This window comes from Palaemon carinicauda, chromosome 11 (genome assembly GCF_036898095.1).
Source record: "Palaemon carinicauda isolate YSFRI2023 chromosome 11, ASM3689809v2, whole genome shotgun sequence".
NCBI classification, from domain to species: Eukaryota; Metazoa; Arthropoda; class Malacostraca; order Decapoda; family Palaemonidae; genus Palaemon; species Palaemon carinicauda.
This window is the reverse complement of record NC_090735.1, coordinates 14,035,540-14,053,039: the sequence shown is the minus strand read 5'-3', so window position 1 is coordinate 14,053,039 and position 17,500 is coordinate 14,035,540. Positions and strand designations below refer to the sequence as shown.

General features: G+C 34.4%; 1 protein-coding gene across 1 annotated transcript in view; it reads left to right on the top strand.

The window, feature by feature from the left end:
- The first annotated feature begins 6,189 nt into the window (after nucleotides 1-6,189).
- The window catches only part of LOC137649620 (deoxyribonuclease-1-like), a 24,874-nt gene continuing 13,563 nt past the window's right edge, over nucleotides 6,190-17,500 (top strand). The window contains exons 1-2 of the mRNA XM_068382597.1: nucleotides 6,190-6,344; nucleotides 17,164-17,346. Coding sequence (XP_068238698.1) covers nucleotides 17,185-17,346 — 162 coding nt within the window. The 5' untranslated portion in view covers nucleotides 6,190-6,344; nucleotides 17,164-17,184. The remainder of the gene's footprint in view (nucleotides 6,345-17,163; nucleotides 17,347-17,500) is intronic.

The window sequence follows — 17,500 nt, the reverse complement described above, 5'->3', positions numbered from 1 at the left end:
AAAAGAGGTCAAAGAACTTCTAATGCAAAGGGGGGGGGAGCTAAAAAGAGGTCAAAGAACTTCTAATGCAAGGGGTGTGGGAGCTAAAAAGAGGTCAAAGAACTTCTAATGCAAGGGGTATGGGAGCTAAAAAGAGGTCAAAGAACTTCTAATGCAAGGGGTGGGGGAGCTAAAAAGAGGTCAAAGAACTTCTAATGCAAGGGGTGGGGGAGCTAAAAAGAGGTCAAAGAATTTTTAATGCAAGGGGTGTGGGAGGTAAAAAGAAGTCAAAGAACTTCTAATGCAAGGGGTGGGGGAGCTAAAAAGAGGTCAAAGAACTTCTAATGCAAGGGGTGGGGGAGCTAAAAAGAGGTCAAAGAACTTCTAATGCAAGGGGTGTGGGAGCTAAAAAGAGGTCAAAGAACTTCTAATGCAAGGGGCGGGAGAGCTAAAAAGAGGTCAAAGAACTTCTAATGCAAGGGGTGGGGGAGCTAAAAAGAAGTCAAAGAACTTCTAATGCAAGGGGTGGGAGAGCTAAAAAAAGGTCAAAGAACTTCTAATACAAGGGGTGTGGGAGCTAAAAAGAAGTCAAAGAACTTCTAATGCAAGGGGCGGGGGAGCTAAAAAGAGGCCAAAGAACTTCTAATGCAAGGGGCGGGGGAGCTAAAAAGAGGTCAAAGAACTTCTAATGCAAGGGGTAGGAGAGCTAAAAAAAGGTCAAAGAACTTCTAATGCAAGGGGTGTGGGAGCTAAGAAGAGGTCAAAGAACTTCTAATGCAAGGGGTGGGGTGAGCTAAAAAGAGGTCAAAGAACTTCTAATGCAAGGGGTGTGGGAGCTAAGAAGAGGTCAAAGAACTTCTAATGCAAGGGGTGGGGGGAGCTAAAAAAAGGTCAAAGAACTTCTAATGCAAGGGGTGTGGGAGCTAAGAAGAGGTCAAAGAACTTCTAATGCAAGGGGTGGGGTGAGCTAAAAAGAGGTCAAAGAACTTCTAATGCAAGGGGTGTGGGAGCTAAGAAGAGGTCAAAGAACTTCTAATGCAAGGGGTGGGGGGAGCTAAAAAAAGGTCAAAGAACTTCTAATGCAAGGGGTGTGGGAGCTAAAAAGAGGTCAAAGAACTTCTAATGCAAGGGGTGTGGGAGCTAAAAAGAAGTCAAAGAACTTCTAATGCAAGGGGCGGGGGAGCTAAAAAGAGGTCAAAGAACTTCTAATGCAAGGGGTGGGGGAGCTAAAAAGAGGTCAAAGAACTTCTAATGCAAGGGGTGGGAGAGCTAAAAAAAGGTCAAAGAACTTCTAATGCAAGGGGTGTGGGAGCTAAAAAGAGATCAAAGAACTTCTAATGCAAGGGGTGGGGGGAGCTAAAAAAGGTCAAAGAACTTCTAATGCAAGGGGTTTGGGAGCTAAAAAGAGGTCAAAGAACTTCTAATGCAAGGGGTGGGGGAGCTAAAAAGAGGTCAAAGAATTTCTAATGCAAGGGGTGTGGGAGATAAAAAGAGGTCAAAGAACTTCTAATGCAAGGGGTGGGGGAGCTAAAAAGAGGTCAAAGAACTTCTAATGCAAGGGGTGGGGGAGCTAAAAAGAGGGCAAAGAACTTCTAATGCAAGGGGTGGGGGAGCTAAAAAGAGGTCAAAGAACTTCTAATGCAAGGGGTGGGGGAGCTAAAAAGAGGTCAAAGAACTTCTAATGCAAGGGGTGTGGGAGCTAAAAAGAGGTCAAAGAACTTCTAATGCAAGGGGTGGGGGAGCTAAAAAGAGGTCAAAGAACTTCTAATGCAAGGGGCGGGGGAGCTAAAAAGAGGTCAAAGAACTTCTAATGCAAGGGGCGGGGGAGCTAAAAAGAGGTCAAAGAGCTTCTAATGCAAGGGGTGGGGAAGCTAAAAAGAGGTCAAAGAACTTCTAATGCAAGGGGTGTGGGAGCTAAAAAGAGGTCAAAGAACTTCTAATGCAAGGGGTGTGGGAGCTAAAAAGAGGTCAAAGAACTTCTAATGCAAGGTGTGTGGGAGCTGAAAAGAGGTCAAAGAACTTCTAATGCAAGGGGTGTGGGAGCTAAAAAGAGGTCAAAGAACTTCTAATGCAAGGGGTATGGGAGCTAAAAAGAGGTCAAAGAACTTCTAATGCAAGGGGCGAGGGAGCTAAAAAGAGGTCAAAGAACTTCAAATGCAAGGGGTGGGGGAGCTAAAAAGAGGTAAAAGAACTTCTAATGCAAGGGGTGGGAGAGCTAAAAAGAGGTCAAAGAACTTCTAATGCAAGTGGTGGGGGAGCTAAAAAGAGGTCAAAGAACTTCTAATGCAAGGGGTGGGGGAGCTAAAAAGAGGTCAAAGAATTTTTAATGCAAGGGGTGTGGGAGCTTAAAAGAGGTCAAAGAACTTCTAATGCAAGGGGTGTGGGAGCTAAAAAGAGGTCAAAGAACTTCTAATGCAAGGGGTGTGGGAGCTAAAAAGAGGTCAAAGAACTTCTAATGCAAGGGGTGGGGGAGCTAAAAAGAGGTCAAAGAACTTCTAATGCTAGGGGTGGGGGAGCTAAAAAGAGGTCAAAGAACTTCTAATGCAAGGGGTGTGGGAGCTAAGAAGAGGTCAAAGAACTTCTAATGCAAGGGGTGGGGGGAGCTAAAAAAAGGTCAAAGAACTTCTAATGCAAGGGGTGTGGGAGCTAAAAAGAGGTCAAAGAACTTCTAATGCAAGGGGTATGGGAGCTAAAAAGAGGTCAAAGAACTTCTAATGCAAGGGGTGTGGGAGCTAAAAAGAAGTCAAAGAACTCCTAATGCAAGGGGCGGGGGAGCTAAAAAGAGGTCAAAGAACTTCTAATGCAAGGGGTGGGGGAGCTAAAAAGAGGTCAAAGAACTTCTAATGCAAGGGGTGGGAGAGCTAAAAAAAGGTCAAAGAACTTCTAATGCAAGGGGTGGGGGAGCTAAAAAGAGGTCAAAGAACTTCTAATGCAAGGGGTGGGGGAGCTAAAAAGAGGTCAAAGAACTTCTAATGCAAGGGGTGGGGGAGCTAAAAAGAGGTCAAAGAACTTCTAATGCAAGGGGTGGGGGAGCTAAAAAGAGGTCAAAGAACTTCTAATGCAAGGGGTGTGGGAGCTAAAAAGAGGTCAAAGAACTTCTAATGCAAGGGGCAGGGGAGCTAAAAAGAGGTCAAAGAACTTCTAATGCAAGGGGCGGGGGAGCTAAAAAGAGGTCAAAGAACTTCTAATGCAAGGGGCGGGGGAGCTAAATAGAGGTCAAAGAACTTCTAATGCAAGGGGTGTGGGAGCTAAAAAGAGGTCAAAGAACTTCTAATGCAAGGGGTGGGAGAGCTAAAAAAAGGTCAAAGAACTTCTAATGCAAGGGGTGTGGGAGCTAAGAAGAGGTCAAAGAACTTCTAATGCAAGGGGTGAGGGAGCTAAAAAGAGGTCAAAGAACTTCTAATGCAAGGGGTGTGGGAGCTAAAAAGAGGTCAAAGAACTTCTAATGCAAGGGGTGTGGGAGCTAAAAAAAGGTCAAAGAACTTCTAATGCAAGGTGTGTGGGAGCTGAAAAGAGGTCAAAGAACTTCTAATGCAAGGGGTGTGGGAGCTAAAAAGAGGTCAAAGAACTTCTAATGCAAGGGGTATGGGAGCTAAAAAGAGGTCAAAGAACTTCTAATGCAAGGGGTGGGGGAGCTAAAAAGAGGTCAAAGAACTTCTAATGCAAGGGGTGGGGGAGCTAAAAAGAGGTCAAAGAACTTCTAATGCAAGGGGTGGGGGAGCTAAAAAGAGGTCAAAGAACTTCTAATGCAAGGGGTGGGGGAGCTAAAAAGAGGTCAAAGAACTTCTAATGCAAGGGGTGGGGGAGCTAAAAAGAGGTCAAAGAATTTTTAATGCAAGGGGTGTGGGAGCTTAAAAGAGGTCAAAGAACTTCTAATGCAAGGGGTGTGGGAGCTAAAAAGAGGTCAAAGAACTTCTAATGCAAGGGGTGTGGGAGCTAAAAAGAGGTCAAAGAACTTCTAATGCAAGGGGTGTGGGAGCTAAAAAGAGGTCAAAGAACTTCTAATGCTAGGGGTGGGGGAGCTAAAAAGAGGTCAAAGAGCTTCTAATGCAAGGGGTGGGGGAGCTAAAAAGAGGTCAAAGAACTTCTAATGCAAGGGGTGGGGAAGCTAAAAAGAGGTCAAAGAACTTCTAATGCAAGGGGTATGGGAGCTAAAAAGAGGTCAAAGAACTTCTAATGCAAGGGGTGGGGAAGCTAAAAAGAGGTCAAAGAACTTCTAATGCAAGGGGTATGGGAGCTAAAAAGAGGTCAAAGAACTTCTAATGCAAGGGGTGGGGGATAGATGTCGCCAGCAAGGCTTTGGGGAAGGCGCGGCGGCGTCTGTGTTCTTTGTGATGCGTAAACTTAATTAAATACAAGTAAAAACAGGGCATTAAATACGTATTATAAATACTAAACTCTTTCTTATCTTGACAGCACAAATGAAATCTTACAAGTTCCAACATGTAACTAAGTGCTCCCGAAACACGAGTCAACCTTTTACTTCTGCTTGGAGGATATCCTCACAAGTAAAAGGTAATCATTATGAATATGGAAAGAAAGATTTGCTTATACTTCTTTCTACCTTTTGCTTCAGAGAATTACCTTGTACTTTTACCTTATGCTTACAAGGATATCCTTCATTTTTATGAATACGTCCCAGTAACGAAGTGGGAGGGGCTTCAACTGTACAGGTGGATTATTTCTATTTTAAGTAGTATATGCTATATCATTTTGTCGTTCATTTTAACCAGAATCAAGTTTTTCCTGTGGTGTTTTACTGCGTTTCCATCGTAGGTTCCTCTATCCGGTAGTTTGGAGACTATTTCAATCCTTCACCTTCGAGTCGTGAGATTCTTTCCATCTGTGATATTTACCCGAATTATTATTATTATTATTATTATTATTATTATTATTAAGAAATGAGGGACTGACAATGAATAGGAGTAAAACTAAGATGATATTCAATTAAAATTCAGAGGCAACAAATAAGAATTATGGACGAACCCCTCACGTGAAAAGCGCTAAATCACCCCCAATAAAGTCAGCACTTAGCTTTTCATGTTCAAGAGAAAGATTAAGGCAACAAGGATTCTATGAATGTTTGTCCGAATATGCAATGGTTGTGGCCATACGAGTATATAATCGATTATTATGAACGAACTGATACTTCTCAGGAACACGTTGCTATGAGAAAAATTATGCATAGGTTATTGACTGACTAAATTTGCCTTTGCTCTGATGAAATTCGACTCATTGGGCTGGTTAATAAGAATAACAACATTGGGTCTAAGTTATTTGAATGTTTTCAAATTCATACATTGTAAATATTCTTTAGAAATATATAGATGATGTTTATATTTCCCCATGTTCATATTCATGCATTTTCATCTTTAATTATACCAAGTGACTGAGGTGATGAATTTATTAACAAGACTCTTTAGGAATTTATTTATGATTAATTAATCCTTCTAACACTTGTGGTAGTGGAAGCATACGTTGAATAAACTTATACGAATTTCATATCAAAAGGTATTTGATATTTAAGCACTAAATTCTCTTTATTTATATTCAAATATTTCAAGCCAAGAGATTTTCTAAAGAATGATGACGTTTAATGTCCAAGTGCTGTAGATATTAGCATATGAAATCACTGAAGTGACTAAGTTATTAAGATTGAAATGATTTTACAAACGCATATACATAAATATAATTGCATGTACTGAGAATATATATATATATATATATATATATATATATATATATATATATATATATATATATATATATATGTGTGTGTGTGTGTGTGTGTGTGTATACCTCATACACATACATACACACAACCACACACACGCACATACACACACACACACAAACATATATATTATATATATATATATATATATATATATATATATATATATATATATATATATATAAACTATCTATGAGCATCTCCGGCTGCCTAATTTCGGCTTTATAATATTTACTTCTGATATGAACATATGTGAAAATAATTGACTCAGGACGAAAAAAACGGTGAAGATCGGCACATTAGAAACAGTCATTGAATTATTAAAACCCAGTAAAGGACAATGAGAAAATACACAATTTAACAAAGAAAGGTTTATAGAGCTATTTTTTTCTGCCTTTCAATATTATGAGCTCTCAAACATGGACCAGATGTTCATAGCCACATAACTATGAACATCTGTAGCCGGTGTAGATTAAGTAAGGTACAGGTGGGAAAAATCACTAAATGACGATGGCAGATACTAGTTTTTCGGTTCATTCATCGAGCAACATTCATCTGTGGACAGTTGTTCCAGTATTTGCGTCGTTCTTATTTGAAGGTGTAATCCCCCTCGTTTCGTGAACTAAGGAAGGTAACAATAAGTTAAAGTATTAGCAACTCTACTCCCTATATATGTATATATATATATATATATATATATATATATATATATATATACAGTATATGTATATAATTTACATATATATATATATATATATATATATATATATATATATATATATATATATACAGTATATGTATATACTTTACATATATATATATATATATATATACATATATATATATATATATATATATATATGTGCGTGTGTATATACTTTATATATATATATATATATATATATATATATATATATATATAGATGTATATACTTTATATATTTACAGTATATATATGTATATATATATATATATATATATGTATATATATATATATATACATATAAATGAATGTATACACACATATATATACATATATAAATATATGTATATATATATATATATATATATATATAGATATGTCTGTGTGCGCGTGTGTGTGTATGTTTGTGTGTATGTGTTTAAGAATGTATGTATTATAGCCACGAAAAGACAAATGAAAAGATTTGATTAGAGTTAGTACTTTCGTCTATTACGGACATCAACGTGCTCAACAATGATAATGCATATACAAAGACATCGCATTTATACAGGAGAAGGGGGTGTCTTTGTATATACAGTATATTCTCATTGCTAAGTCTGTTGATGTCTCCAACGGACGAGATTATAAACTCCAATTAAGTCTTTCCATGTTTCCTTTCGTGGCTATAATACATATTTTATGCTCATCACGTGTCAGCTTTCGTGATTTCTACACACACACATACACACACTCACACACAACTCACACACACACACACACACACATATATATATATATATATATATATATATATATATATATATATATATATATATATATATATGCGCGTGTGTGTGCATGTGCATATAGATATGTATGTGTCCGCGTGTAGATGTGTGTGTTTCCGCATATGTATACATAACCTACATATGCATATATTCATACATACATATAGATATAAATTGTATGTTTGTGTTTGTACATAAATACATACATACATACACACTCACACACTCACGCACACACATTATATATATATATATATATATATATATATATATATATATATATATATATATATATATATATAAACACGTTTGAAAAAGGGCCTGTTTCTGTAGTTTCTAGCGCTCAATTTTAGGATAATTTCATGTTATATATTGTTGCATGGTAATATTACCGTGGTTTGAACTTCAGGAATTAAGCAGAGGTCCTGGTCAAACCCTTGCCTTTATACCTGTTGTAACTACTTTCCTCGGTCTCTGCTGTTGCTTGAAATACTGATAAAATTAAAGAGAGAATTTCAAATGTTTTAAAAATAAGTTTTAGGTTTGAATAAACCGAGTAAACGTTACATTTATAAATGATTTAAGACTTAAATTATTGTTTGAGTATTTATTTTTATTTTTTCTGGATTTTCTTGTGTTGTGTATTATAAATCAAAGGAAGAGAATTAAATACATTATGTTGTAGATACATTCATCATCATCATCATCTCCTCCTACGCGTATTGACGCAAAGGGCCTCGGTTCGGAAGAAAGTAGATACATTACACATTATATATTAAAAGGCTGTCTGTCCTACGACTTTTAAATCCCAAGATTTCTTTTGCTGAATTATTTCTGAAAGAGAATTCATTACTAAAAGCATTTCTATTGACTTCCACAATATAATCAATTTCAACACTCCTAATGACTACTAAATTTATGTCTTATAGGTAATCATTTCTCTCGGACTGATTTCAGTCCATTATTATTACTCTTGAAGCAATATGGATTAGATCATCTAATTTATAACGTGCTGGTTTTCATTCATCTCATTACTTGTAAAATACAATGAAAAGCATAAGATACGTTTAGTAAATTTTATTTGAAAAAAGGAGGAAACTTAGGACATTCCAAAAAAGAAAAGAAAAAAATACAAGGAATGAAAATTCTGCATTGTCAATATAGATAAGTTACAAAAGACAAAAGGCAGAATAGATAGGAAATGGAAATGAAAAAATGAGAATAACAAAGGTGTATTTGATAAAGTACTGTTAAATTTTAGCATGCATTAACGTAACAAATGTTGCAATTTTGAACACTGGCATAACATACTACAAAATTAAAAGATATATATATATATATATATATATATATATATATGTGTGTGTGTGTGTGTGTGTGTGTGTGTATATATGTGTGTATACATAAGTATATATATATATATATATATATATATATATATATATATATGTGTGTGTGTATACATAAGTATATATATATATATATATATATATTTGCATATAGATACAGTATATATACTCGTATATACACACATATATATACATATATATGTATACACACACACACACACACATATATATATATATATATATATATATATATATATATATATAAACTTTAGGGAAATCACATCGAAGATGACTGGAAACTTACATATCCCACCCCCCTACCACCTCCACCATCACCCATTGGCCTTGCCACCACCACACACAAAATGATTGATTATAGACGTTAAATGATCGGTATACTATGATTTATTACCTGAATAAAAAGCCAATAGTTCATCGTAAATGATCGCTGGCATCGCTATGGTTTTCACTGTTCAAAGAGTGGACTTCGAACAGTTTGAGTTCGCCCATAACGAAAGTCTTCCTCAAGAGAAGAGGCGTGTAATGAAAAAAAAGAAGTCATTCAAGGCTTTAAAATCCGCTTATGAATGGCAGGGTCAATTGACAGTGGCATTGCCCTATCGAGCAGGACAATGCCCTAGAGACTGACCATATTATATATGATCAGCGCCCAAGCCCCCTCTCACCCAAGCTAGGACCAAGGAGGGCCAGGCAATGGCTGGTGATGATTCGGCAGATAGGCCTATAGGCTCCCCTCAAACGCCCATCCTTAGCTCGTAAGGAGGGTTAGGTCACAGTGATCAAAGGAACTAACAAGTTTAAGCGGGACTCGAACCCCAGTCTGGTGATCACCAGTCAGGGACGTTACCACATCGGCAACTACAACCCTCGATATCTAAGAGTGAAAATATTAATCCAATAGTATTCTTCCTCACGATATAATGAAGTGAAAATAAATAAATTATCACTAGTAGTAGTAGTTATTTAGTAGGTTGCAGGTTTCTCGTTGCTCTCTCCACAACACTGTGATTGTGGGTACACTACTACTGTAGGTGCTAAGCGCTGCAATTTGCAGAAAATTCATTATCATTAGTTACATCCTACACAGACAGCATAGCTTGAACTTTTACTTCTAACTTTTAGAACCTGTCAAATATATCGGGCGACTTCTTTAGGCGGTGTTTCTAACTTCCCTAATTCTATTCATTGCTTCTAAATTTTCTTAAATCCTTACTGCTAAACGTATACTCAGTTGTATCATCTGACTCACTACACAACACACAAACCTTATCCTTTTCATTCCTGGTTCTATAATTTTAATCTAATTCCTTTATTTTCAACTTTGTTTTCATAACTATTACTGCTTTCTTAGTGTTAAGTTCTCCTATATATTTTCTTCTACCATTACTGTTTACAAACCTCAGTTTGGTCAGTTCTGCTTTCTATTCTCCTATTTTTCTTTTAATTTAAATTTCCTCTTTACTTATTATTTCTTTCTTGGGTTCTGGCTTTTTATACATTCTTACTTCTTCAATTTTGATAACATATTATTTTGCATATTGCTATAAGATATTTTCCCCCAGCATTCCCCGTTTGGTCTTCCACTATTTTCTTAACTAATCGTTAATCATTCGATGTTATGATGTTATGAAACAGCATCACCTTTTTAAACTTTATTCTATTTTCAACTGGCCATATTCCTTTTTTCTGCTATTAACGCCCAAAAAGGTGTAGTTGCAACCTGTTCAACATTCCTATCAAAATCTTGTACTGTATTCTCTCTGGGTCATTCATTTTTTTATTACATCCCATTTCTCAGTATTAGCAAACATTTGTGCTACTACTACTACTACTACTACTACTACTACTACTACTACTACTACTACTACTACTACTACTGTTTCTTAATGGAATGGTTAGAAATGGAAGAATAGAAACAGTTGAGGAATATAAATACTTAGAAGAATGGTACTCAGAAGAGGGGAAACATAGTCTTAGCATAAGTAAAGGGGGAGCAAAAATAGAATACATGGTGCAAGAAGTTAGAAAGTATGGAGACTAAAAGAGTAGGAGATTTGGCATTGCGTGTGAGAATAAAAATTTAACCTTTCTAACTTTCTTTGTTTTGTGTCATTACTAACACCGCTGACTTCAGTGGATTGGTTCTAAAAGTAAATTTCTTTAGTTCTTCCAAATTGCGGCAATTGCTTATAGCTCTTTCTACGTTGTATTTATTGTTGCTCAGATACATTAGCAATTAATGATAATAATGATAATAATAATAATAATAATAATAATAATAATAATAATAATAATAATAATAATAATAATAATTCGTAAACCAGGGCTTCAATTCTAATGTTTCTGATCAGGGTAGTAGTAGCAGTAGTATTAGTAGTAGTAGAAGGAGTAGGAAAAGTAGTAGTAGTAGTAGTAGTAGTAGTAGTAGTAGTAGTAGTAGTAGTAATATCATACAAAAAGGAAAAATCGCGTTTATGATAATCTCAAAAAGGCATCGACTTAAAATCAAACTTCTACAGAACAGAAAGGCCATTTTTGTAAAATGAAAAAAATAGATTAACTACTGATGGCAGATGGCATGGTCAAAACACAAGTGCACTAATGACACTATCCACCCACGGACACCAAAGACTGGAAACCTGGCTATACTCATAATTGAATGTTTGGGAATAAACTTACTGCATAATCACTTGAAAGAGAACCTAAAAAAAAAATCCTCAAGTTAGTGCATCTACGCATTCAATATATGAAATAAATACCAGACCTAAGTAATCATGTCTGAAATTATAACCTGGTAGAAAATTTATCATATCGACTCTATATAGACCCGATTAATAAACTATTCGAATCCACAGCTGCACCGGTTTATGTGATAGAACCTTTACACGTTTATAAGCCTTATCATGACACATAGATTATACCTAATCTCACAACTGAAATCATATTTCAAAATGTTCACCACGGCATTCAAAGGTTACGGTCATTACTGTCGTCAAGGTTACTACGTAGTAAATTCAACCATTTGAGAACAAGGATATAGTACTGTAGAGAATAAAAAGTGTTTACATAGAGAAAATTAATTGTACAACATTATTTGAATATTTCTCAGACGAGACTTAATTTTTTTTCATCCAATTGAAAAAAAAAACATTCATCTTAATGCCTATGAAATTATGGTGCTAGTCATTCTAATATTTAATAAGGTTTATAATACAACATATAATTTAATCAGCAAACATATGCAAGGCTGGTTCTGTTCAGCACAATAAAAAAAGACAGATGCAGTACTATCTAAAGACTTCAAAATCTTTAGGGTAAGGTTTGGAACTAGCAACCTCATCTTATTATCAAAGGACTTGAAGAGTACTATGGTTTGTTTTAGTGACAGCATCCTTGGGGAAAGCTTATAGGGGATTTCATAATTATACATACATATATATATATATATATATATATATATATATATATATATATATATATGTGTGTGTGTGTGTGTGTGTGTGTATGTGTATATGTATATACATTCATATATATATGTATATATATATATATATATATATATATATATATATATTTATATATATGTATGTGTATATGTATATACATTCATATATATATATATATATATATATATATTTATCTATATGCATACACACATACACACGCACACACACATATGTATATATATATATATATATATATAAACATATTTATACATATATATAAATATATATATATATATATATATATGTATATATATATATATATATATATATATATATATATATATATATATATATATATATTGCAGGTGTGAAAAACAATAAACTGTGAATAGTCTCAATTACAAAAGAATCAACAGAATTCTAAATTTCAACAGTAATTCCAACCGGTACCACTGTTTCCGCTGCTGCATGAAATGGCAGTGTTTAATAGACAAAATACACAGTTAGAAAAGCAGGATACTATAAGCCTAAGGGCTCCCGCAAGGAAAAATAACCCAGTGAGAAAGGGGAATAAGGAAATAAATAAACTATATGAGAAGTAATGAACAATTGATATAAAATATTTTAAGAACAGTAACAACATCAAAACAGATCTTTCATAAATAAACTATGAAAGGAGGTTTATATCAGCCTGTTCAACATAAAAACATTTGCGGCAAGTTTGAACTTTTGAAGATCTACCAATAGAACTACCCGATTAGGAAGTCAGTTCCGCATGTACCTGCGTAAAGACGAAACACGCCGAGATGAAAGCTCTCCCCATCTTTTTAGTATTTACATATTTTTCCATAAGGAATCCACCTTTCTTTAATGTCTTCTCATATCTCATTAACTGCTTAAAAGAGGCAATTAAGCCCGCTAATGAAACCCTCTTAATGAAAATTTCTGAGACGTGCATTTGAAGAGGCTCCTCGGAGATGTCTTTTACTCGAGTCAAAAAGGAAGAAGAAAAATGTTAATTGAATATTGCATAGATTATTTCTAATTCGAGAATTTCATAGGTATTAATTTTATTTCTGTACATGGGGCTATGGCTAAATAATTTAATACAAAAGTTTTGTAGAAATTTCGGTTTTATAGCGATAAATTGCTTCCGTTGACGATTACGATTCTCTCTCTCTCTCTCTCTCTCTCTCTCTCTCTCTCTCTCTCTCTCTCTCTCTCTCTCTCTCTCTAAATTTAAAGAATATTATTGTTACCATGTACCCAAAAGTTTGACGCCAATGGGCGCGATCTCTCTCTCTCTCTCTCTCTCTCTCTCTCTCTCTCTCTCTCTCTCTCTCTCTCTCTCTCTCTTTCTCTCTCTCCATATGAGATATTTTGTTGGCTGTTGCTGACAAAATGTAGCTTGGCTAATAATAATAATAATAATAATAATAATAATAATAATATTAAACATTCCTCAAGATTTAAATGACATTACGAGCAGTCATGAATATATCTACTGTTTCTCTGAGTTCCTTTTCAAAGAAACTTTCGGAGACTAATTTGATTACTCTTATTAAAACGAGGTTTGTTGAACTAAGGATGACCGCTTTGATAGATGGAAGTGGCTTTTCCGGTATTTTTCGTGTTTTTAAAGTTTTACGGCGTTTTTCGCGGTTTTAACGTTTTTTTCGCGATTAAAAATGTTTTCCGGTGTTTTTCACGGTTTTTAAGTTTTTTTCTGTTTTCGCTGTTTTTAACGTTTTTGCGTTTATCTTTATTTTTTTCCGGTTTTTAACTTTTTTTTTCTGTTTTCGCTGTTTTTAACGTTTTTGCGTTTATTTTTAATTTTTTTTCCAGTTATTAACGTTTTTTTCTGTTTTCGCGGTTTTTAACGTTTTTTTTCGCGATCAAAAATGTTTTCCGGTGTTTTTCACGGCTATTAAGTTTTTTTCTGTTTTCGCTGATTTTAACGTTTTTGCGTTTATTTTTATTTTTTTTCCGGTTTTTAACGTTTTTTTTCTGTTTTCGCTGTTTTTAACGTTTTTGCGTTTATTTTTATTTTTTTTCCAGTTTTTAACGTTTTTTTTCTGTTTTCGCGGTTTTTAACGTTTTTGCGTTTATTTTAACGTGTTTCCAGGTTTCTTTTTTTTTTGCGGTTTTTAACGTTTTTTTCAGGTGTCGTCCGTCAGTTTGGTGGATTTAGTATTCTTTTATATACAATTGCGAGTTAGATTTGTTTCTCATTTGGTGAGCTATTTGCCAAAAGACAACACAACGTAATTTGTAGTTGACATTAATCAATATCATATCACTATTCATTAATATATGAGGATTTTAATATCTATGAAGACTGTAAATGTTGTTCCAATAATTTGTCCCAGCATTCGAATTAGGTCTAGCAAAATAGGATTCCCATTTTTATAACATATCACCTTCACTTCTTAGTTTCCCAAAGACATAAATAACTAGAGTGGCACTCATTAGATCGCAGACCTCCACCGCGGCAACTTATTTCTCGACTTTTTGCTCGACCTTAACCTTGATCTTTGAACTTAACATGTATTAATTGGCGTGGATTTTCATACACTCAAATATGAACTATGTTTGAAATTTCTGTGACAATGATGCCCCAACTTATGGCTGATTACGTAAATTGGACATTTTGTTTGACCGTGACCTTGATCTTTGACATTGGCCTTCCAAAATTTGATAATTTCCAGCTTTTTACATAACAGTTAAACCCTGCAAGTTTCATTAATCTACGATCAAAATTGTGGTCAGGAAGCTTTTCACAAACAAACACGCACACACACACAAGCAGGGGGTAAAACATAACCTCCTTACAACTTCGTTGGCAGAAGTAACAACAAATCTGATATTTCTCACATTAATTCTCGCAGTTTGTTTTTCTACTTTTACTCGTGTACAAATACTTTGATGTACATTTCTTAAGATTTCAAGGGAGAACATGTTTGGTGATCTTAGCGTGAGAACACTCCCGTTTTGAAATGTAGGTAGATGAAGATTTATTTTAAATTGTCCAGCAACTGAAAGCTGTGTAACATGTACACAAGTGTGATTTGTGATCAATAACAACACGCACAACAATAACAACACCTACGCAAACAACGATAACAACACCTACGCATATATTCTTTTTGATAAGAAATAGACAAATGTAATTAGATCTGATGAAAGCTGTGTTGCACATCCGGTAGAGCCCCGTTTGAAATTCAAGGTTAGGTGATAAAGGGTATGAAATGGCATTACACTATTATTATTTTTACCTCCGCCAACGAAGTTGAAAGGAGGTTTTGTTTTCGCCCCTGTTAATGTGTTTGTTTGTTTATGTGTGTATGTTTGTGAACAGTTTTCTGGCCACAATTTTAATCTTAGAGTAATGAAACTTGCAGGGATTAACTGTTGTGTAAAAAACTGGAAATGATTAAATTTTGGAAGGTCAAGGTCAAAGGTCAAGGTCATGGTCAAGCAAAATGTCTAATTCAAGTAAGCAGCCATAAGTTGGGACATCGTTGTCACAGACTTCACACTTAGTTTATATTTGAGTGTAAGAAAATCCACGCCAATTAATACATGTTAAGGTCAAAGGTCAAGGTCAAGGTTGAGCAAAAGGTCGAAAAATAAGCTGCTGCGGCGAAGGTCTACGCTCTATTGAGTACCCCTCTAGTTTTCTATGATTTTATGAATATAGGAAATAAAGCATAACCTCCTTCCAATTTTGTTGGCAGAGGTAATAACCTTCCTCTGGAAAATATTACGATTATTATTATCAATCTCTCAGTATCTCTTCGAATATCACAAGAGAAGCAAAAAACGAGTTCTAGAATGAGGTTTCAAAACTATATTGAGTAGAATTCATATATAAAATTATCACATACAGTACACGTACAGTAATATAAAAAGACACACAAACACAAAAATATAAGATACGCTGTCAAAAAACCCGTAATTTTAATCGGAAGTTCTCCGTAAAGATATGCTGTTGTCAGCTGTATTTCAGTAAAATACAGGCGACCGTAATTTTACCCTACTTTGTTATTATCTTTTACGGGTTGGTGACTGTAATATCACTCATTTACGTCAAGGTATCCGTTTTTAAAACTGTAAATGCCTGCAACATTTATTTTAAGATTTTTACCGTTTTAAATGCAAATTTTTAACAGTGTACTACTACCTTTTATGAAGAATAATCATGACACCTTTGTAAAAAAAACAAAGAAAAACATTAAAACAAAATATTAGAAATCACATCAAAATCAAATCGCAATGAAATTTCAAACATTTATGAGGTATAAATTATCTATATATATCAAACATATTATAACTAACGCAAAATTAGAATCAATCATTAAATTGTGAAAAAAGATAGTCTTGGGTACTGAAAATCATTTGAACCAGTTATAACCAATTCGAAAAGAAGGAATATAGTTTATGGAATTGATATTTTCTTTTGAGTTCAATTTATCCTGGTATTTGTCTTTCATCATCTATTCTATATAATAAAGAGCAAGAGTCTCTCTCTCTCTCTCTCTCTCTCTCTCTCTCTCTCTCTCTCTCTCTCTCTCTCTCTATATATATATATATATATATATATATATATATATATATTATATATATATATATATATATATATATATATGTATATATATATATATATATATATATATATATATTCATATATATATACATATATATATATATATATATATATATATATATATATATATATATATCTACATATATACATATATGTATATATATATATATATATATATATATATATATATATATATATATATATATATATATATATATATATATATATATGTATATATATATATATATATATATATATATATATATATATATATATATCCTGACACGCTGCGTGGCATTGTCAAACGTATGATTGTTCGGTTTCTCCCTGTCCCTTGTGTATGGGAAGAGGGAGTAGTAATACCCTGGTGAGAAGGGATTCCCCTAGAGTAAGTTAGGAAAGGGGGGAAGGTATGGGATGGGTATGCGCGTGCGCGTGTGCGTGTGCATATCTACCTAAATACTTAGCCGTCATTTTTGACGGGTTACGTACTCTAGTTAATGTAGACCAGGTAATGAGGAATGTATTTCTTTATAATCTTAGGCAATTTCATTTCAGATCAATATTTACCCGACGACAATGGATTGGTCATATTTTGCCCTGGGGGTCCTTCTAACTATCTTCAGTGGGACAGGGGGAACTGGGACAATACAGAATCCCCTCAGAATTGGAACTTGGAATCTGCAGCGCTTTGGGCCAACGAAAATGGGGAAACCGGAAGTTGTCGACAAAATTGTGCAGGTAACTATATTTTCTTTCCGTTTCTTCCTCTCCCGAGGTTCATAGATAATGGTTTCTTGCTTATCTCTTTCCTTATTTTTCTTTTTCTTAATTCTTCCTTCTTTAGTCATCTTCTCTTGAATCTTTCACTCATTGCAATGCTCTGGAAGAATTA